This window comes from Rhinopithecus roxellana, chromosome 17 (genome assembly GCF_007565055.1).
Source record: "Rhinopithecus roxellana isolate Shanxi Qingling chromosome 17, ASM756505v1, whole genome shotgun sequence".
Lineage (NCBI taxonomy): Eukaryota > Metazoa > Chordata > Mammalia > Primates > Cercopithecidae > Rhinopithecus > Rhinopithecus roxellana.
The window spans coordinates 72,585,798-72,610,106 of record NC_044565.1 but is presented as its reverse complement, the minus strand read 5'-3'; the positions used below and the strand labels follow the sequence as shown (position 1 = coordinate 72,610,106).

The window sequence follows — 24,309 nt, the reverse complement described above, 5'->3', positions numbered from 1 at the left end:
AACAATAGTGATGCCATTTAGGGAAAGAAGAACTTCGTACCTTTTCTTGCATAATGGTTCAAGACTTTTCATGTTATGCACAGCAGTTTTATGAAAATGTATCAGTTACCAGATGAAGGTGGTAATTTGTCATAGAGATCACCATTACAGAATATGCTTACTGGAAATCAGAGTGAAGAGCAGAAATGTGCAAACACAGTTCTTCTGTTAACTGACTGTGGGCTTTGAATTGTTATAAAATTAACACTTCAGTATGTTTCCAAATAGTTACTTCATATATGTGTTATTTGTATGTACAAATGTGTATAAATATATAAACTTGCAAATATGCAGAACTATAATTAAAAAGTACAATTGGTTTTCATTTACATCAAAACTTAAGCATTTAAATGGGTGTGACATCATCAACAGAATCACTTTCTGCTCATATATGCCCCCGAATAGACGTAGTTTGAAAGAAGTGTGATATGAGTCACAAATAAGGAAGCAGAAGAAGGAGGTTCTATCCCTGACTCAAGTAACCTGTGAAAATGTACTTACCACACTGGATGCCAGTTCTACTTAACTATAAAATAGTAAAGGTAGTGGCACTTCCCTTCCTACCAACCAGTTACTTGGTGGACTGAGTGAAATGATTAAAGTAAAATTATTTTTCAGATTGTTATATTTCTCTATAGCTTAAAATAGTAAGAGAATGATATATTCTCAAACCCTAAGAGCCGAACATATGGTTAGTTTAAGTGATAAGATTTTTCTCTCTCTTTTTTTTTTTTTTTTTTTTTTTTGCTTTTCATGAGTACTAGTGGAATGGATTAAGTGATAAGATACTCTTAAGACACTTTTGGCCGGGCACAGTGGCTCATGCCTGTAATCCCAGCACTTTGGGAGGCCAAGGCTGGTGAATCACAAGGTCAGGAGATTGACACCATCCTGGTTAACATGGTGAAACCCTGTCTCTACCAAAAATACAAAAAATTAGCTGGGCGTGGTGGCGGGCACCTGTAGTCCCAGCTACTCGGGAGGCTGAGGCAGGGGAATGGCATGAACCTGGGAGGCGGAGCTTGCAGTGAGCCAAGATAGCACCACTGCACTACAGTCTGGGCGACAGAGCGAGACTCCATCTCCGAAAAAAAAAAAAAAAAAAAGACACTTTTGCCACTTGGAGAAATATCCTAAAATGGAATTATAGCCTAACTCTATATATACATACATACATATATACACACACACACACATACATATGCACATATACACATATGCTATATGTGTGTGTATATATATAAAAGTATGTAACATAGAGTTATGTCTGTTCCAAAAAAGGGGAAAGAATTTTTTACAGAGATCTCTTTTATATCTCTCAAGAATACACGGCAAAACATTTTAGTACATAGGTCAACTTGGAATAAAAATACAGTACCTCATTTCTTGAGATAAAGTATTAAAAAATCTTTTATAAACTCTAAAGGGCTATATATAAAGCTTAGCAATTTTTGCCACTTTCATTAAAAAGTACATTTTGAAATGGGTGCTTACCTTCTCTTAGACGGTCTACCACGAAAGTAAAGCCTGTAGTTCTTGGATGTAAAACATATTCATATTTCTGAAGTCCATTCTTTTCAGCAAACGCATTACTTCGAGCCTTGCTGTTTTCTAAACAAAACAATGGACCATTATAAATCATAAACTAAAGGAAAATAAATGAGGTAAGGAAAGAAGTACAGAATTTTTTGATAAAAATAGCAGTTAGTTATTCTATAATGACTGAATACTGAGTCAAATGAGAAGATACAAACATTACAGATGATCCGTTATCAAGATCCCAGACCTACTTATGTAACCAGACCCAGGTTTGGCTATTTGCTGCTCGAAAGGCCAAGTTTGGTGGGAGTGAAAGAAGGTTTTAAACAGAGAGCCAGCAAACTGAGAAGATAGGGAACTAGTGTTCTAAAGTCCCATCTTAAGTTTTAAAATTTATCATAGTGTTTTTAAAAGGAAACTTGCTATGGGAGATGTGTGGATGGCACAGGGTCTGTGTGTCTTGTTCTGATGGCTATCTCGGGTAACTGGCCATCCAGAGGTCCACTTGGCATTATTTGACTTCAGCCTGGTGGTAGTGGACTAATTGTTCACAACTCCCCCTAAGTGGGAGGATTCCACAGGGCCTCCATGCCTGGTTTGTTTCAAAATTAGCCTCTGGAATTTCTAAGTAAGCATATAGTAGATAAGCATACATGGTGCAAGGAAGTGTCTAGTGGAAAAAGAAGGAAAACAGAGTTTCAAAGTACATTTCGAGGCTATATTCTAAGACTAAAGAAAAAAAGTGTTAAAATGCATTTCAAAGCTGAGATGCTCGGTTATACTTACTAGAATTAAAAAAAATTATAACAAAGGCATAAACAGATTTTTATACATTTTCTGAAATTCATATTCAAATATTTTAATTTCTTTAAAAGATTTCATAAGTCAATATTCTATGAAAATTAAAATGCTAATAAACTAAAATTTTTGTCAAACAATCCCTATGTAAGAAAATTGAAATATTAAAATATAAAATGCTAATAAAACAAAACTAAGACACTAACAAAATATAATGACCTAGACATCCAGAAGAAATAACTAGCAATCAAATATATCGGATCAACATTCTTTAAAACCCAATAATTTAAGCCTTCCATGTAAACTGAAATATCTGCCTTGCTCAAGCACAGAGTATGCTAATATTACTAACCCAAACCACTGCATAACGGAATGGGCACATGATTAGCACATCATGTACAAACATCTGAACATGGTTTGGCTGAATATAGTTACGGAGTCAAGTACATGTTCCAGTTGTTGGCAAAACCTTCTTTTTCCATTCCATGAGGTAACTTTACAAGTTCCAAGAAGAACCAAACCCATTATTCAGCAAATACATTTGGAAAAAGTAAAGTGTTCAGAAATTTGGCCTCAACTGCTGGGAGAGATCATGAAATACTTTCTGATGACAGCAGATATTAGAACCCGCAATCCTCAGCTACATTCCGAAATTTATAAACTATTATTCCCAGTTACAAGAAAAATACCTATACTGACACAACTTTACTAGGAGTGAATTTAAGATCACTGAATCCTCAAAGTCTCCAAAAACCATAGATGCCTTCCATAACACTGAAATATTCAAAGAACACTCCTATAGAAGGTGTTACATCATTTCATGATAGAGGAATTGAGCCAGGCAAGTCAAAAGTAAAGCCCCTACACATGAAGAGTAGTAAATTCCTCTCATATTCATTTGAGGATATCCTGGGCATGGGGCTACAAAACAATATTTATATTATAGACAGCTGACAGGACCTTAAATGGGATTCGGAATCCCAGAGACACCACAAAGATGAGTAGTAACTACCCTTTAGTTTGGTCTTTCAGTTTATAAAACTCTGGGGATTCTGAAAGCAAAACTGAACTGTTGTAGAATGTGAGTACAAGTATAAACAGCTCTAAAACAAATAGTCACAATGTGGGAAGGTAAAAATGATCAGAAATACAGAGAGATTAGAGATGCAGAGTTTTCCATCTACCCCCTAGTTCATCTACCCATCCCCAGACTCCGTTATTGCTAATAAGTACACTAGCATCCCACTTTCTGACCACAGCCTGTCTTGTCACGTTTCTCCCTGTAACTATCCCACTCCTGCACTCCTTCCACCCATGGGACTACTAGCAGCTGTTCTCAAACCAGCTGGGCATGTTCCCACCTCAGGATCTGTGCAGTTGCTGTTCCTCCCTTCACCCAGAATGCCTTTCACCCATACAGCTGCATGGTTTTCTGCTTTGTTCATTTAGTCCCTACCTAAATAGAAACTTAATAGAGAGGCTTTCCCTAACCATCTTGAATAAAACAGCACCCTACACTCCCTCTATGACTCTCTATCTCCTTATCCTGCCTTATTTTTCCGCATAGCACTTAGGATTGACATATTTTTATTAACTTATTAGTTTATCACCTGTCTTTCCTCATAGAACATAAACTTCATGATAGTAGGGATAAAGATCCAGGCACTCATATATGAATTAAAAAGAATAAGTTGTATGTATATAGTAGGTGTTAAGTTATATGCAATAATATAATTGTTAGAATCCTTCCAAATCAGGGAAATGGAACTCAAAATCATCAAATACTAATTGTGATGACTAATTTTATATGTCAACTTGAATAAGCCATGATACTCAGGTCGCTCGTCAAATATTATTCTAGATGTTTCTGGGAAGGTGTTTTTTAGAAGAGACTAATATTTAAATTAGTAGACTGAGTATAGCAGATGACCATCCACAATGGGAGTGGGCCCCATCAAATCAGGTGAATGAAGGCCTTAACAGAAAAAGACAGAGGTGCCCTCCTCTCCTCAACAAGGAAGAAAGAATCTGCCTCTAGACTGCCTTTGGCCTTGAATTTCAACTGCTTCCTGGGATCTCCACTCTGCCGCCCTACCCTATAGATCATGGACTTACCAAGCTTCCACAACTGTAAGAGCCAATTCCTTAAAATAAATCTCAACCTCTTTCTATATATATACATCCTACTGGTTCTCCTTCTCTAGAGAACCCTAACTAATATGCCAATACAATATAGAACTCCCTAACCCAAGAATAAAGAATAAATATGGATGGGTGCACATATGTCTGCATGTGACCAAATGATTCAAAAGAAATGGACCAACATTAAAATAGTGTTCACTTATGGGCAGTGGGATTATAGCAAGTTTTGTGCACACTTCTATGTTTCCAAATTTTCCCTAATTAACATATATTGCTTCCATTAAACAGTTATAACCAACAATAAAATATGAAGATAGAATATATGTAAAGTTAGATTTAAATACACTAATTTAAATATACATGCCAGCTAGATTGAGAACTTAAATTATAAAACAGTCTCACTGGGCTGAAAAACCCAGTTTAAGGTTAGTATGGTAGTAACTAAACACCTTTTAATTAACAGATACTTTTCCAAACTTCCATACTTTTCCAGATATTTTGTTAGCCTATTTTTAAAAATGATCTTTTTTTAACCAGCTCAATAAAATTATCTGTATTATACTGTTAAAAAAATATTTAAAAGCTTCAGGATCAGTCTGTTTTTTCTCCTTGGCAAAGTCTAGCTTTAAAGGTAAATATCATTTGCATTTAAAATACATATGCAACTACATCATGTAATGGTGAGCACTTTGGACTCCAAAATTATGTCACTATATGTAGAGTTCATCACCTATAACAAGAAACCTGAGAACAAATATAGAATGAAAAAAGTTTTACATATACATTTTATGACTCTGAAGGTCTAATGTATGAACATATTAACATTAATGTAGCAGTAACATATGACCTTTCTTTCATTAGTTTTTGTTTACCAAATAACTTTCAAAGTTGGCATTCTTTGGTGTACATTTTTGCATTCACAAATATAAATCTATCATTTCAGTAAATGGCTTTCTATACTCAAATAAAGCTGGTATTTCAATATCGAAATTTAGGTATTATACATTCTAAATATTATAAAATTTAAATATGGCCGCCTATCCCTTATAATTTCCTAATGATAATTTAGTTCTGGAAATCAACTTACAACTTACAAGAATATATTTTCAAGCTTTAACAAGCAGCCATTATTATCCTCAGTATTATCCTCTGTGATACAACCACTTTTAGAATCGCAACTATAAAAATTCAAATATATACTACACAGTTGGCATATGTTTTAGAGATCTGACTAGTATATAAAAAGTGTCACCGTTCATTTAGCTCAGTTCCATCTGCAATAGATGTGTCAAAGATCTCTTAATTGCTACCTCCAGTAAATCCTAAAATACCTTAATTTCCCTTAACAATCTATTACGGCTCAGTCACCTATTCACTTGCTTAAATATGTATGTAGTGTCTATTTTTCATCTTGAACTCTCTTTTGTAATGAGTTCCATAAATTACTATGTCCACAGTGTGAACAGTACATTCATTTACCTGTTCTCCTCTCTTAAATTCTAAGGATTGCCCTTCTTAGTCTATTACCAAAAATTTGGAAGTTCAGTTCATGTTCTACCTCTCCATACTACTTGAGATTTTCGACTTCAGTTCTCTCCTGCTTCAGCCTGTCTTCCCTTATACAGCAGAGCTGTAAGATCCACTGAATCCTTCTCAAATTCTGCTGTATTTTTTCTGAAGTTATCAGGACTATTAAAAGTAAATTTTGGTCTTTTGAGTCCAAAGATTCTACAGAAGTACTTTCTGTCTAAGCTATGGCCCCACCGCCACTCCTCCCAGTATCAACCAGAACAGTTCTGCTTTTATCTGTCTTATCATCTAATATCCTTGATAGAAGGCTTCATCTGCAAAAATAATCCATGGTTTAAAAAGTGTGAAAACTATTGATTTAGTAAGGATGACAGACTGTTGAGTATTTTGTTTATAGTTTTTGTAAGACTTTCTTGAAATCCATTGGCAATTCCTAGCCTATACGGTTTAAAATCTGGTAGCCAGGTGTGGTGGTAGTATCTGGTATAGGCCCAAATACTATAGGCTTGAGCCCAGGAGTTCAAGGCTGCAGTGAACCATGATCATGCCACTGCACTCCAGCCGAGGTGACAGGCTCAAAGAAGAAGAAGAAAAAAAAGAAGTTTAATATTTAGGAAGGCAGAAAAGTTATAAACATGTCTTCCTGTGTCCTCGCTACAACTCAATGATGGCTGAGTTTTCTTGAAGAAGGGCAAAGCTATTCCTGCTTGTAGCAAGGATAGGGCTTAAATATCAGGAGACGGGTAACCTGTTAATGTAAATCAACAATAACTGAAATTAGTTACTATCAGATCTTTTTCTTATGAGGAAGAAGCTGAGGAGTAGGAAGGGTTTAATGGATAAATACCTTAGAAGAGGATAAGAGAATATAAACAACAGGTAGGGGGAAAAAAAAAACCCAGGTAGAGGAGGATAAACATTATCTAAAACATGATTTTAAAACTATGCTTACATAAGGATAAAAGCCTGATATTTTAAAATATATTCTGAGGCTTAAAATATAAAGTTCAAAGATGGCAAGTATGAATAATATGACCTCTTGGAGTTGCCTACTATAAATTAAATGGGCTAGAAACCAAGAGTTCTGAGTCCTAACATGCTATTGATTAACCGAGTGACCTTAGGGATGAGCCATTAATTTTTTTGTTTTGATTTGTTTTGTTTTGAGATGAAGTCTCGCTATGTAGCTCAGGCTGGTCTCAAACTCCTGGACTCAATCCATCTTCCAGTCTCAGCCTCCTGAGTAGCTAGGGTTCCAGGCATGGACCACCACACCTGGAAGAGCCCTTATTCTTATTGGTGTTCAGTTACTTCTTCTAAGAAATGAGAAGTTTAGACTACATGATTTCTAACTGTGCCAAACCCAGGCTACCTTACCTGTGAGATCAGTCCCTTCTGGGAATATGAGGAGTTGAAGTGGTTCGTGAATATCACAAAAGTAATCAATCATGTCTTCAAAATGGCTCTTGTCATCCTTCCATTTCCTATGAATGAAGATATAGGCAGCAGCCTGCATGGCCCAACCTAGAATCAATTTAACAAGTATTTACCTATAATTTTATTGCCAATATCCACATATTATTGACTACAATATTTCAGTTTTCTGGTTTTACTATAAATTATTATCATAAATGCTTCATGATATACCATAAATTCAGCACTGATCTTGGCTTAAATAACTAACATATATGTATATGAGAAGATCCTAAAAGAGATTTGGTAATCATGAGGTTTGCAAAATTCTCTAAATTATCTTTTCAAGCGAAAACTAGCTATTAAAATATTAAGGAAAGAATTTTTCCTTAGTATTTATCACTAACTTATCCAAAATTTTAACAATCCTAGCTAAACAGATATTTTAACCAAGATACCTACAGGAGATAAAAGAATATGTGTTGACAGCTTACAGAGCAGTAAGCAAAAGACTATTGTCAAGTGTATAAGCATTCTCTTTAATATTTCCCTTCTGATACTACTCAAGTCTCTAAATCCAACTGCTATTTTCAATGTTAGCCACTTTCTATTGCACTGAAAAGGGAAATTGTGTAATGGTACTAAACACACTAATCAGAGTGTACACTGTGACTACATTCCTTTTCTCTAGGGCAAATCACCCTTGCTCTTTGAAGAGGGAGTCCTAGATGTGCCATGTTTAGATGACCAGCCATCTCCCCCTGGCCACAATGACCAGAATTACTATGGTAGATACCTAACGGAGGCAGCCAATCCAATAGTCTGTCCAATAGGCCACAAAGCATGAAGAGCTTGGGCAAACACAGTAAATACCTAGGCCAACCAAATGTTCCCCCTCAGAAATTTCACCTAGGACCACAGAGAAACCAGACAAGTTGGTAGCACACAGTCAAATGGACAGACCAAAGAGCAGAGGGGCTGAGGCAGGATAAAAATAGCATACAAGAGGCCACGTGCAGTGGCTCATGCCTGTAATCCCAGCACTTTGGGAGGCCGAGGCAGGCGGATCACCTGAGGTCAGGAGTTCAAGACCAGCCTGGCCAACATGGTGAAACCCTATCTCTACTAAAAATACAAAAAATTAGCCAGGCGTGGTGGCAGGTGCCTGTAATCCCAGCTACTCAGGAGGCTGAGGCAGGAGAATCGCTTGAACCCGGGAGGCAGAGATTGCAGTGAGCTGAGATTGCACCATTACACTCTAGCCTGGGCAACAAGAGCGAAACTCCATCTCAAAAAGAATAAATAAAAGCATGCAAGAGTGAAGGGCAAAAGCTCCAGATGAGCCAAGCCCCCTAAAGCTGACTATGATTCATAACAAAAGACAGTTTTAATCGCCACAAGTCCTGGCCAGTCTACAGATCCACCTCTTGGATATCCCTGAGAATCCACCTCTCTTCCTGCCATGCAGGAATAGAGGAATAATAAACTCTCATTATTTCAGCTGGTGGTTCCTTGCAAGCAAAGAATGCAACTAAGACAATAGCTATCATCATTTGGTAAATACAGCAGTACCCTGAGAATACATAAAAATAATGTATTTACCAGTGATTAAATACACACATAGCCGGGCATGGTGGCTCATGCCTGTAATCCCAGCACTTTGAGAGGCCGATGCGATGGATCACTTGAGGTCAGGAGTTCAAGACCAGCCTGGCCAACATGGTGAAACCCCATCTCTACAAAAATACAAAAATTAGCCAGGCATGATGGCGGCTGCCTGGAATCCCAGCTACTCGGGAGGCTGAGGGGGGAGAACTGCTTGAACCTGGGAGGCAGAGGATGCAGTGAGCTGAGATCGCACCATTGCACTCCAGCCACATAACAACGTAGTTGGGCAATGGAGCAAGACTCCACGTCAAAATAAAAAATACACACACACACACACACACACACACACACACACACACACACCACTTTATTTGGTTTGGGTAAGTCCAAACTAGAATACTGTATTTTACATATATAAATAAGCATGTATTAAAAAGTTCACTTCAGTGTATAGGTCTTGCTGATAAGCATTCAGTTACTAGTCACTATAATGTCAGTCTCATCCACCAATATTGGACGTGACCCCACACTGCCTGCTCCCACACATCTGTCCTTCATTGAGGACACTTAGGCCCACAGAGCAGTGTGTGTAAGCAGTACAGCTCTGCAGTTAAACCACCACAAGCCAGCTGTTCACCCTTCAGACCCAAATATAAAATGAGCACAATGCAACACTATTTACCTGAGGGGGATTGATGTGAGAAACAAGTAAGATTATTTAGCACAGAGTGTTCAACAGGTAGGCACTATTGTTATAATTAACAAGTTACAATAATACCAAGAATATAGCATCAAGGATTGTAAAATGTAACAAACAGCAAAACCAAAATGTGCAGAAATAAACCTAATTACCTTGCAAGAGTCACATGAAAACAATTACTTAACTAGAAAGAGATGGAGAGATTACACAATGTTTTTGAACTCAACCAGTGATGCCAATGATCTCCAGTGAAAATTTCAATAGCATGAGGGTGTGTGAGAATTTGGCTATTTGACAAAGCCAAAAACTAAATAAAGCTACAGATTATCTATAATAATAAAAAGGTGAGAATATTCAAGATAACTTTGCAATAGAATAATAAGCAAGAAAGACATGAACCATTAAACAAGTGTATTATGAAGCAACAATGATTAAATCAAAAGTACACCTGCAAAAATAGGTGAATGGAAAAGAATGCAAGACTTAGATAAAAGTCCTTGAACATGTTAAGGATTTGGTACATAATAATGACAGAATTTCAGATGAGTGGGTAATGACTGAGTTGGTGTTTTTTAAACATTTTTATAGAGGTGTAACTCACAGTGAAGTGTGCAGACAGTAAGTATATATAGGTATAGAGCTTAATAAATTGTCACATATACATATATGCCTGGCTGTCACCCAATTAAGATACTGAACATTTCTAAAATCCTCAGATGCTCCCATGTGTCCCATTCTCAGTCAATACCTAACCTCCCAAAAGAAAACCACAACTCCAACTTCTAACACCATAAATCATATAAGTAGAATCACATAGTATATATTCTTATGTATTTTGCTGCTGCTTCTTTTTTTTTTTTTTTTGAGACCGAGTCTCGCTCTGTCACCCAGGCTGGAGTGCTGTGGCCAGATCTCAGCTCACTGCAAGCTCCGCCAACCGGGTTCACGCCATTCTCCTGCCTCAGCCTCCCGGGTAGCTGGGACTACAGGCGCCGCCACCTTGCCCGGCTAGTTTTTTGTAGTTTTTAGTAGAGACGGGGCTTCACCGTGTTAGCCAGGATGGTCTCGATCTCCTGACCTCATGATCCGCCTGTCTCGGCCTCCCAAAGTGCTGGGATTACAGGCTTGAGCCACTGCGCCCGGCCTGTATTTTGCTTCTTATGCTCAATAATTTTGTCTGTGAGATTCATCTATGTTGTTGTGTGGCAGTATTTTCTTCTTTGCAATGCCAGTATTGTTATAATTGCTGGTGTCAATTATATAAATATACCACTGTAGACCAATATACAGTTTATACTTTTTATGAAGATTCCTTGTCTATTAGGAATAAAGCTAATACAGATAATCTTGTACCTGTCTTTTGTTGAACATGAGCACCCAACTATGTTGAGTAGATAACCAGCAGTGAAACTGCTGCCTCATAGGGTTTATGTCTGTTCAGCTTCAGTAGATAGCACCAGTTCTTCAAAGTGATTATACCAATTGGCACTCCCACCGGAAATGTATGATCGTTCCAACTGCTCTATCTATATTTTCCCCAACACTTAATCTTAGGAGTTCTTCTCATTTTAGCCATTAGAATTCACGTGTAGTAGTTCTGATTCGCATTTCCTGTATAATAATGCTGAACACCCTTTTTTATTTATTTATTTTATTTTCGAGATGAAGTCTCGCTCTGTCACCCAAGCTGGAGTGCAGTGGTGTGATCTCGGCTAACTGCAACCTCCATCTCCTGGGTTCAAGCAATTCTCCTGCCTCAGCCTCCCGAGTAGCTGGGACTACAGGCACCCGCCACCATGCCCGGCTAATTTTTGTATTTTTAGTAGAGACAGGGTTTCGCCATGTTGGCCAGGCTGGTCTCAAACTCCTGACCTCAGGTGATCCAACTCCTGGGGTCAGGTGATCCAGCCACCTCGGCCTCCTTAAGTGCTGGGATTACAGGCGTGAGCCACCATGCCTGGCCAACAGAGCACCTTTTCATATTCAAATTAGTGATTCAGATTTCTTCATTGTAAAGTACCTCTTCCAAACCTTTTTTTTTTTTAGTTGATTTGTCTGTCTTTTTCTTAGTTTTTGGAATATGAAGTCCATCAGCTATAAACACAGACACACACATATACATATACAGAATATAAACATATAATCTTCTCCATGTACTTGGTGTTTTCTGTGTCCTGCTTAAGGACTCTTTGCCTATCCCAAACTCATTCATGTGTTCTTCTACTAGCTTTACTGTTTTAACTTCCACTAGTTTATGCTTGATCCATTTCAAATGAATTTTTGTGGATTATGTGAAGCAGAGGTTAAAAATTCTTTGTTTTCTGAATGGACATTCAGTTGACCAGTGGTAATTATTTAAAAGGCCAAGAGATTATTAATTTAAATAAAACATTTTAAAAGCATTATAAAAGAAATACATGTACTGTAAAAAAAAAAAAAAGTCAAATAATACAAATGTAAGTAGACTAAAACATAAAAATACTCCTTTATCACTACTTCCCTCAATCGTGCTCTACCAGTCATAATCTCTTATTTGTAATCATGATTAAAAATTTGATGTGGGCAGGGCACGGTGGCTCACGCCTGTAATCCCAGCACTTTGGGAGGCCAAGGCGGGTGGATCACCTGAGGTCAGGAGTTCGAGACCAGCCTGGCCAACATGGTAAAACTCTGTTTCTACTAAAAATATAAAAATTAACAAGATGTGATGGTGCACGCCTGTAATCCCGGTTTCTCGGGAGGCTGAGGCAGGAGAATTGCTTGAACCTGGGAGGCAGAGGTTACAGTGAGCCGAGATTGTGCCATGGCACTCCAGCCTGGGTGACAAAAGTGAAACTTCATCTCAAAAAAAAAATTGATGTGAATTTTTCCACTCCTTGAAAATTTGTTATATATATGATTGGTGCTTTTAAAAAACATGTTAATTCCAGTTAAGACTGGTTGTAAACACACACACACACACACACACACACACACACACACACACACACACAGGATCATACCTTCTACACTGTCCTACAATGTGTTTATTTCATTGACCATGTGTATACATAGGGAACTACTTCATTTTATAAATAACTGCATTGTATTCTCTAATAGCAATTCTCAAACCAGTTTTCTCTTTTTAATTTTCCAAACTTGAATGAACTGAGTTTTGTGAAATTCAGTGAGTTAGTACAAAAATAATCTCACACATGGATGTGGTAACAATGTCACATTATTATAAGAGTTTCTAGGCCTAGCGCGGTGGCTCACGCCTGTAATCCCAGCACTTTGGGAGGCTGAGGCAGGCAGATCACGTGAGGTTGGGAGTTCGAGACCAGCCTGACCAACATGGAGAAACCGCGTCTCTACTAAAAATACAAAATTAGCCGGGCGTGGTAGGGCATGCCTGTAATCCCAGCTATTCAGGAGGCTGAGGCAGGAGATCGCTTGAACCCAGGAGGTGGAGGTTGCAGTGAGCCAAGATTGGGCCACTGTACTCCAGCCTGGCCAACAAGAGCAAAACTCTGTTTCAACAACAAAAAGAAAAGTTTCTAAATACTTACTCTAACTTACTCTGTTTCTGTTCTTATCTTATTGTGGAACTTAACAGTTTGCTGACTGGTATTGTTACACAAATCATACTTCAATAGCACTGCTCTATGGTAGACATACACCCTGATTGTCTAGTACCCTGTTATCATTCAGGCTACGTCCTGAGAATTTCTTCTCTTTATGATAAAAGTTTATGCTGTTCACATTTATTGGGATAACTTTTTTCTTTTCCTGATATCTCATTTTATGTTTCCTGTTTGTTATACTCCCTTGCAGTTTTTTGCTCCCCCTACCCTGGTCCATTTTTCTCCCATTTTCTGTCTTAATTGAAATTAATTTCCTTTGTTCCCTCCCTTTGTTCTCTAATGCGGAAAGGAGCAAGCTACAGCCCATGGACCAAATCTACTCTGCTGCCTGACTCTGTATATATGGCCCACAAGAAGAATGTTTTGTGATATGAAAAAATTACATGAAATCAAAATTTCAGTGTTTATTTATAAATAAGGTTTTACTGGCACTCAGCCATACCCATCTGTTTATGTATATTGCCTGTGGCTGCTTCATTGTTACAATGAGAGGAAATAGGTACAACAGAGATAGTATGGACCACAACCTAAAATATTACCTAGTCCCTTACAAAATAGTTTTTTGACCCCTATTGTAGTGGTTTGGAAATTGTATACCCCGTTTTCTTCTTTTAGAATTCGCCCTTTAAATATTTTCACCCTTCCATTTTTGACAAATGTATTTAAACATCTAATTCTATCAACATTGGGTTAATAAATAATAACCCCCGAACAAAAAAGCATGCCCTCAATTCTATCACTAATTAGAGCTTAGTTAAAATTTAAATTTCTTAAAATAGTAATAATATTAAAAAGGATATGCTTTCTTCTTGCCTTTCTTATAAGATTTGTAGACATCACCCAACAGCTGCAAAAAATACTATTTTACTGCAACAGCAATTATATAATAATTACTGTAAGTATTATTATAACTAACACATTCCTTAAACTTGACAGAAACATTTATTATTATTTAGATTTGACCATAAGTTTGCTGGCTTCTTTGCTCATCATTTCTTCTTGTTGCCTATGTCTTTCTCTTAGTTCTCCTCAAAATAATTTATTTTTAAAAATGTTTGAGTCTTTGCATTACTGAAATGTATTTGTTTTGTTCTCAAGTTTAGAGGCTAGTTTGGCTAAAAACTGAATTTTGCGGTTCCAAATCATTTTCTCCTCAGAATATCAAAGCAATTTTCTGTAGTGTTCTATCATTGAATATGGCTAGTAAGAAATCTAGCTATACAAATTTGTACAGATAACTAAGTTTTCCTAATTGGGTAATTTATTTATTTCTTCTGGAAGCTTTTATAATTTTCTCTTCACCCAGAGTTTTATAGAAATTCATTAGTGTTAGTCTAAGTATGGAACTTTTTTCATTAATTCTGCCCCACAGTTGGTAAACTCTTCCAATATTTGAGTCTTTCTTTAATACAGAAAACATTCCTTCCATTTAAGAAGATATATTTTTTTATCTTCATTCTCTCATATTTTCACCTGGAAATTCTGTTAGATGTTAAAACTTCTGGATCTCTCCTCTCATACTTTTCATTTCTTTGCCATTTGACAACTTTAAGGATAATCCCTTGGCTTGATCATCTAACTAATTTGTCAGCTAGCTATACCTGTTCTAATTTAGTTTATTTCAAAAATCATATTCTTAATCTTCAAGATTTGCAAGTGGTCTTTTTCATAGCAGCTATTTTTAGGAACAAATTGTGTAATTATAATAAAAAGGTTTACTGTGTGCTTACTACATGTCTAATATTGTTCCAAGCATTTTTCACTAATTCAATTAATTCTCAAGACAACCTTATAAGTAAAATTATTATCCCTATTTTATGAATGAGGAAACTGAGAGACACTGAGGGCTAAAGACATGGTAAGTGGTAAAACCAGATTTTAAACACAGGCAGTCTGACACCAAACTTGATGTTTTTAAATCACTGTACTAAACAGCCTCTCTGCATAGATACTTCAATCTTTCCACAGGTATTAATTACACATAGTTTAAATTGTCCTGAGAGAATTATCTATTCATCAGAGATTAGATTTTCCAGTTTTTAGTACTAGATACTGTTTAACATTTTCCTTGAATGTTTACTAATTCTGCAGAGTCTCATACTTGTAAAGGATGTTCTAGACTGAACAATACTGACAGGTCGAATGTATTTCAGCATTCCAAGTGAGAAAACCTCTTGCTCCCCATGTGGGATGGAAGTGGTGGCAATACCCATGAGGTTTTGCTATAAAACTTTTCTAATATTTTGTTCTATCTTCTAGAAACCCCAAGCCAATATTTCTAAATATTTTTTACTTCCTTTAGCTTAAATGTTTTTCTCTTTTTTTTTCCCATACAAAAAAATCACAGGAATACCTGGCAAGGGTTTTGGGTTTTTTTCCATTTCATTGTCATCAGTGCAAATTTTATCCATGTTTAAAGTGTTACTCAGATTTTTCTTAATGTTGAGATCCTCAAAAATTACATTTTAATGACATTTATTTCATATTTCTATGAGCTCATGATAGTGCAACCTGTATCGTTAAAATTAGCATATATAATTTGTCTTTTTCATACTTTTCCACTGCGGGATATTCTGTCTTTAACCTGAATCTCTCAGATGAGGGCTGGGAGTCTGGCAGGTTTATAAAGATAGAATCTGTATATTCTGGCACAGCTCCACTACCGCTATCTTCTTTCTAAAACCTCATTTATGTTATCAGCATTGCCTTCTCAAAGCAGTTGTAAGTAATCCCTGGGCATACTCTATTGTCCAAACCTAGCTCATCATTTTAGAACCTAGTTTTGACTTACATTCCCTTTCACCAAGTTTTAGAGTTGCCTAGGGAGGGAAAAAAATAACTATACTTGAATGTGTATTTTGGCATTATGCATTCTTAATAAAAAGTAAGGCTTTTCACAACTTTCTTTTTCATTTCAGTGTAGATGAATATAATTTAGGGAGTAACGAAAACATCAGCACTACTCACCTAATGCTCTAATAACTGAATCTCAACAATAGGGTAAAATTTATCACTGTTGTACTCATAGTAACTCACTATGGCATCTACTATGGCACTATGAATATGACACCAGAAGCAAAAAGCAAGGCAGAAGAAAGATAGACAACTGCTCCTTCAACATTATTTTCAATTCTGAATAAAGGATGTGGACGCAACCAAGGAAATGCTACCCATAGTCCTCTATTAAATGAGAATGAACAATAGAACAGATGCAAATTTTATATAAACTTTTATCACAAAGATCATAAGAAAATACTGTATTTACTGAGTGTGGATCTGTCCATAATAATAGTAGTTATACAAATAAATCAGGGAATTAAGTAATAAGTAGTTATACTTTTCAGAATTTCAACTTTTATTAGGGTGCTAAATGCTGGATAGACAAAGTTAGGGAAGATCTATCTTTTCTGAACTCACATTACAAACTGGGTAATGCTCTCCACATCCCTCTTCTAAGATGATTAATTTCCACGAAGGCTTTTAAAAACTCTGATGAGAGGTAATTTTATGACCTTTTTGCAGCAATAATCCTGTTGTAGTATGCCTGTATCGTTAGGTTTCAAATGTGACTGTGCTGAAAATACAAGATAGAAATCAAAGTATAAAATACGAGCAAGTAATAATTACATAATATTCTAACAAACTTAATTCTAAATATAATTTCAAACTTGAAACACCAAAAAGTGGAGAAAAATGGAGAAACCACTTGTACTACAAATTTCACTAGACTCCACAAACATAATCATATATACATGCAGATAGTAAAAATTCTTGCTTGACACTGAGGCTTCTTGGTTGTGATTACAATTTTGGGGTTCATGTTAACATGAGAGAGACCAAACTAATCTTTCATATTATGAGATTGGAAATTTGACCAATTTTCTTAATGAGTTATTATCTGAGATATTTCTTCCTGTTGCAAAACTGATTCCTAAGTACACTGCTAGCTGTGCACACTAAGAGGACCTATAATCAAAGACATCCCAGTAGCGATTAACATATGGTAGGCAGAATCATCATCCCCCAAAAGATGTCCACATCTTAATTCCTGGAACTGTGAATGCACCGCGTTATACAGCAAAGGAAAATTAAGAGTGCTAATCAGATGAATTTAACATAGTGAGATTAGCCTAGATTATTCTGGTGGGCCCAGTGTAATCATAAGTGTCATTAAAGGTGGGAGAGAAACCCCATAAATATATATATACCTACTATGTACCTATGAAAATTAAAAATAATTTTTTTTAAGTGGAAGAGGGAGGCACAAGATGACTTAGTACTGATGTGAGAAGGACTCAACCAGCCAATGCTGGCTTTGAAGACAGAAGAAGGGGCCACAAGCCAAGGAATGTAGGCATCCATTAGAAGCTAGAAAAGGCTAGGAAACAGATCCCATACCAATCCTACAGAAAGAAACCAGTCCTGCCAATGCCTTGATTTCAGCTCAGCAGAACCCACATCAAAGCTCTAAAACTGTTATATAATACATTTGTGTCCTTTAAACCACTCTATATTTGTAGTATAAGCAGTGATAGGAAACTAATAAAGAGCATAATAAGTGCCTAGATTCTAGCTTCTCACATCATTCTTCAAAAAAAGGGATCTAGGGCTCCTTAGAGAAATGCTGAGTCTAGGGATGGGGCAAGGAAGAATACAAGATGAACCTGGAGAATTTAAAGTGCCAAAAAATAAGTGGTTAAAAGAAAAAAGATGGTAGTATGTCAAAAGGACACAAGAGCCAACCTTCAGGAACTCCCAGGCTGGGTGCAGTGGCTCATGCCTATAATCTCAGCACTTTGGGAAGCCAAGGCAGGAAGATGGCTTGAGCCCAGGAGTTCAGGACCAACCTGGGCAACATAGCGAGACCCCCACTTCTCTACAAAAAAAATAAAAAGTTGTTTTTTAAAATTTATTTTAAATTAGCCAGGCAAGGTGGCATGTACCTATAGTCTCAGCTATTAAGGAGGCTGAGGCAGAAGGATTGCTTGAGCCCAGGAGGTCAAGGATGCAGTGAGCTGTGAACGCACCACCGCACACCAGACTGGATGACAGAGCAAGACCTTGTCTCAAGAAAAGAAAACTCCCAATGGCCAAAGCTAGCCATTACTTTCAGTGGCAAAATAATGATAGTACCAGATTAAAAAATAAAATAAATATCAGTGAGTCCATATTGATATAATTAAATTACCAATTAAATAAATGGGAGTAGGGGCAAATTTTTTTCACAGAGGTATGAATAATATATATAAATACTCTATGCTCCAGGAGGTGGAGCTTCATTCCTTTCCCCCAACAGCCAGCCTTTGAGTGTGGGCTGTGCTTAGTGGATAGAGTATGTAAATATAAAGGGGAAAACAGCATCTTCGCAGTAGAGAAACCTGACAGATACCACCTAACTAAGTGATTAAGATTAACATCACCAGGGATAAGTCAGGCTGATATCATGAATCTCTCTGATATGAGAAGGGTACTTCACCTCTGCAGTATTCTACCCCCAAGCCTACAGCTCTAGTCTAATCATGAGAAAACATCAGAAAAACCCAAACTGAGGAACATTCTACAAAATGTCCAACCAGTACTTTTCAAAGGCACCATGAAAAGCAAGAAAATACTATCACAAAATGAAGGAAGACTACGGAGATACAATGACTAGAAGCAAGATGGTATGCTCAATTGGATCCTAGAACCACAAAAGGACATTAGTGGAAAAATTGGTGAAGTCCGAATAAAGTCCATTGTTAATAGTATTGTATCAAAATTAACCTCTCGTTTTGACAGATATACTATATGTTAACATCAGAGAAGCTGGATGAAAAAGATAGGAAAATTCTCTGTACTGTTCTTACAAATTTTCAATAAATCTAAAATGATTCCATATAAAAAGTTTACTTTAGAACATCTATTTGTTGATGCAAACTTCTGTTTGACTAAAAAAAATACACAATTAATGGCCATTTTCCATTCAAAATCAAGACCTAAATAATCTTATTTGGAGTTTGCTTACTATACCATATTACTTGGTTGTAATAACTGAAGATTATCAGTAACAGCATTTCTAAAGATACAGTTTTGACATTATTTTCATTGTGGAAGAACATTTTTAATTCTTGGCTACATAATATGTCCCTGCCTGGTATTCATTACACAACAGTGTAACACTCAGAAGCATCTGACTTCAAGCATAAGGAAAATATTTTCTGTAAGATTTGTTATAAGAAATAAATGGGGAAAAGCCATATATTTTTAATGACATATAAAATAAATGCAACAGCGAATTCATTTTTCCCCCAAGTCTTACAATGTTGCCTTTCTCTTTTAAAATAGCTGCACAATTTACAGATACTTAGCCACAAGACAAAGAACAACAAAGGAGGCACAGGAGTCAAATTATCTATTAAAGTTACCAACTCTGAGATACAGCTGGGTTCATCTTGCATATCTTTTCTATTATTATAGCAAAGTGCCATTTCAAAGTTGGTTCAAAACTGATTATTATATGATTTATTTCATTTGTGTTTTTCCATCAAATACAAAGCAGATTCAAAACCCTAAATCTCTCTCCAAATTCTGTATTTCTTTCTACTGAAGTTACTGTTATAAAAGCACATCTTTCAGATAATTTTAGAATGTAATTATTAATTTAAGCAAAGGAATTCCTCAATTTTCAGCAGACCTGAGGGTACTAAAAGTAGCAGAGGTGAAATTCGCTTCCTAGCTCACATCTGGGATATCTAGCAGCCTAACGCAATGTAAATCTGCTGAGGTATTAGAAACAGTACACATCAACAGGATATCCAATTTAGGTAACCAATTGCATTAATGTCAGTAAGTGATTGATTAGATAACCTTAAAGCTCCGAGCCATTTCTCCTGGCCAAAGAAACTGTCAACTTCACACAGCTCAGGGCTTGAGCTCTATTCAGAAGTCAGCTAACACATTCAAAACAAAAGCTTCATTTAAGTTACTTAGATTTCAGTGCCATCCTAAAAAATTACTTAGTTCTCAATGTCATTCTAGAAAAAAGGGTAATCCTGGTAAACTGCCTGGAAGGTGATTTAAATGAATTGAACCTTTCTTTTCTTCCCAATGGAAGAAAGTGAGGACTAAGCTCTAATTTTTTATCTTGCTCAAATTCCTTTCTAAGGGATCTAGAGAATCACGCCCTACAAACCATAAATTCTCATCACATGAGCTTTGTTTAACCCTGTATATTGTGACTTACTTTCCAGTCTTACTCAGGCATAACAAGGGAAAAAAATCAAAATATCTTACCCCAAAATATATTACCTTGCCATACCTTGAAATTGCCTTGAAAAGTCTTTTGTGGGAAAAATCCACATTCTATAGAGAATCCCCATCACCCTTTGTTTTCCTTCCTTTCTTTCCAGATCTAGGAGATAATCAACTAAGAGCCAGGCACTCTTTTGAATCTGATAAGAAACATTTTACAACCTGCTCTCTCTCTCTCTCTGAAGTTTGCTATCTGAGAGATTCCTCTGCACAAAAAAAACTTGGTCCCAGCAATCCTTTACCTTAACCTAAACAATCCTTTCCATTTATCTCAGGTCTTCACATAAACTCGGCCAATTGTAAACCAGTAAATGTTTACATTTACCTAGAGCCTGAAAGCCCCTGCTTTAAGTTGTCTTGCCTTTCTGAACCAAACCAATGTATTTCTTAAATGTATTTGATTGACGTCCCATGGCTCCCTAAAATATATAAACCCAAGCTGTACCCTGACCACTTTGGGCACATGTTCTCAGGACCTCTTGAGGACTGTGTTATGGGCCATAGTCAGTCACATTTGGCTCAGAATAAATCTCTTCAAATATTTTACAGTTTGACTCTTTTTGTCAACAAAAGTGTATCTCCACTACTTACCAGGCCATGCATGAAAACTCATCTCAGCCAAGCAACGCTGGCAACCAAAACTACAAAATCAATAATTACCAAAACTTATGTTTCAAATGCCAGTAGAATTACTAAAATGAAATAATTTGTTATATATCTAAAAATAAGCAGAGATGTATGTGTGTCTTCCAGGCAACAGAACTAAAATATGTTTAATATATTCTACTTTATTTGATGGTTTTCATAAAAATTTTCATTCATGACTAGCATTAATAAAATTTACTGAATGAGTAAATCAAACAATGGATACATTTCTTATGGCTTGGTGAAATAGGGGAAAGCAAGTTACATCAGGATGCTTTTGGCTATAAATAACAGAATACTAATCTAAAAGTCATATAAACAATTTGGGTTTATGCTTCTTACATAAAATAAAGTCTGGCCCCAACGCTAGTTCAGGAGCCAGGATCTCCCATTCTACTATGCCATCCTCGTGATGTCTGAGGACCTCCCCCTCTTTGAGGGAATGTTTGCAAAAGCTGCAAGCCTCAGGTGCTAACACAATACTGACCACAAGCCGAAAAGGAGTGGCACTGGCCCTTCACTGACTTCTTTCATCTTATTAAGGAGGAATATCTTTTGCAGAGACTCCAACACTCTCCCATAAGACCCTTTGGTTAGACTGGCTCAAACAACCATCCCTGCTGACAGGAGGCTGAGAAAGCCAGTATCAAGTATATTCATTCTCTGCCATAGGATGTGTGCATCACAGTGGTTCACTGTTAAGATTAGTAAAATCCTACTTCTGGCCTTTAGTTGTTAATATGTGGAATAATACAGGAGAAGAAGGCTGTTGTGAAGCTCTATATGATCAGTTAATAGGATATCATAATCTAATCAATGCAATAAAGAAGGCCAGGACATCAGAAATTTTGCTGTGACAGTAATAGCTATAGCACAGTTAATAAGTAGCCAGGAATCCTTGACTAGAAGCCCTCTTTGAAGAAAGAGTCACAGGTGGAGCTTCAAACACACTAGCTGCAGAAATTCATTCCAGGAAGGCTCGAGCTGTTGTTACTTTTGGGTAATAAGGCACCTTTACCTAGTGTAGGTAGAAAAACTGATGCCTATGATTGCACTAAAGGAACTGGCAGGAGTGGAGTGTTACTGAGTCCCATGGGGCGTCTTCCACCATTTGGGAAGGGACAACTAGCACGTACGTTTCCTGGCACAAAATCACCAATAAGATGAATCTATTCATCTTAACAGATTCATCAATAAGATGAATCCATTCATCTTATTCTTCTTGTTATGAGCAGGAAAGCGGCATGAAATCGTGTTGAATTTAAAAAAGAACCCACCAAACTGGACAGAGTTGAAAATATTCATGACTTTGTTCTAATTTTAGTGAATGTCTGTTTTAAGTAGGAGGAAGTTGGTAAGAAAGGGGGAGTTTTCTTTCTCACAGGAGGTAAAGTTAGGCATTATAAATTTTAAATATGTCAAATAGACATCTATTCTTTGTGGTTAACATGTGATAGTAAATAAAATTAAGGTGACTTCAATAAATTTAGTAATTCTTAAAACTGTGTTGGCAATGGCACATTTATTTACACAAATTTATAGTAATGTTTATAAATACACCAATAAACTACAGATCAAACCGGAAATCTGACCACATGAGTCTTTCCAATTCCCATATCACTGTATTGAACCACTTTCATGTTAACAGCAGCATGCATTACAATCATGTTCCTATAGTGTACTAAAAAGGTAAACAACACATTGTAACTGAGTTGTTTTTATTCACGATCTTTAAAAAGAAAAATTCATATGTAAAAATACCAACAGCATGTAAAATAAAATTCTAATCATTTCATCAGATTTGACTAAAAAAATTATTTAATATTTTGGCAGTTTATATTCTGGCAGGCTGAACTTCTGAACAGCTTCCTAACCAGTTTCCATTATCCTGTGAAAGCAAACCACTACAGGAACTTCTGCATATCCAGTAACAGTCTTCGTATGTCTTGAAGAACTGAGAATGGATGAAAGCATTCATCAGAGGCCACGCTGTTCCTGCTGGCTTCTCTCTGATCTCACTCTGAATAATCCAGATATGTTACAATGTGTGACTTTCCTAGTTTTCACCACCACACTACATTGCAGAATGTAATGCTTTAGAATTCCAGAATTACATAACAATTTAATATGAAATCATGAGGTCATATCAGGAAAATTTCTGGCTTAATCCATGACTTGGCCAGGTTTTAAATCACTATCTCTTTAATATTACTCTCCTTTTCATGCTTTCTAAAAGGCTCAAACTCTTTTCTCACTCTAGAGTGATTAATGATCCAGAGAAACCAAGAAGCCATGAGTTGGGTACGTACAATTGGCACATGCACTTCCTGGCACAAAATCACTAGGCAAATGGACTTTTTATGACAGTTTTAAGTTTAATATTTCATTTCACTAGTTATTAAGTGGTCATAAAATTGGCTAAAAGTAAAAAATCTACATATGCAGTACCATCAGAGAGATGGTAGAGAGTTGAACTCTACGAAACATTTTTTCTTAAAATCCATTCTGTATATCTTAATAAATTCTAAACAGTTTAGTTAATTTAACAAACTCTTTATAACTTGACCTAAAATCTAAATACCCACAATGATTTATTTTCTACCCTGTTACATAGGTCTGTTGCTTTTATACTTTAAGAAAAGAACTTTCTATTCTAAACTCTCATCCATTTCCCAATCTGGCATTACAGATACAGTGTTTTCCTTTAGTCATTTGCACAAGAATTAAATAGACCAGATCATTATATTCTAAACATCTGGTAAGCAAACATTTATTTGAAAAAAAAAAAAACGTGAACAGCAATCTTAAATACACTCCCTAAAATTACACCAAATTGTCAACAAGTTAAAACCGGTATAGTCTCAAACAGTATATAGTTGACCACTACAATGCATCCATTCTTTTCCCTATCATCTCCTCCTACAAACTCCAACTTTAATTCCCTTTTTAACTCTCATTGGCAAACATGCTGTTTTGTTTGCT

General features: G+C 36.4%; 1 protein-coding gene across 4 annotated transcripts in view; it reads right to left on the bottom strand.

The window, feature by feature from the left end:
- The window catches only part of LCLAT1 (lysocardiolipin acyltransferase 1), a 223,291-nt gene that overhangs the window by 87,034 nt on the left and 111,948 nt on the right, over nt 1-24,309 (bottom strand). For 3 of the 4 annotated variants that reach the window (XM_010384430.2, XM_030921698.1, XM_030921700.1), the window contains 2 exons: nt 7,426-7,572; nt 1,534-1,650 (listed from right to left, as the gene is read on the bottom strand). In XM_010384430.2, the coding sequence (XP_010382732.1) occupies nt 1,534-1,650; nt 7,426-7,572 (264 nt within the window). The remainder of the gene's footprint in view (nt 1-1,533; nt 1,651-7,425; nt 7,573-24,309) is intronic. The other variant, XM_030921701.1, reaches the window with a different exon arrangement.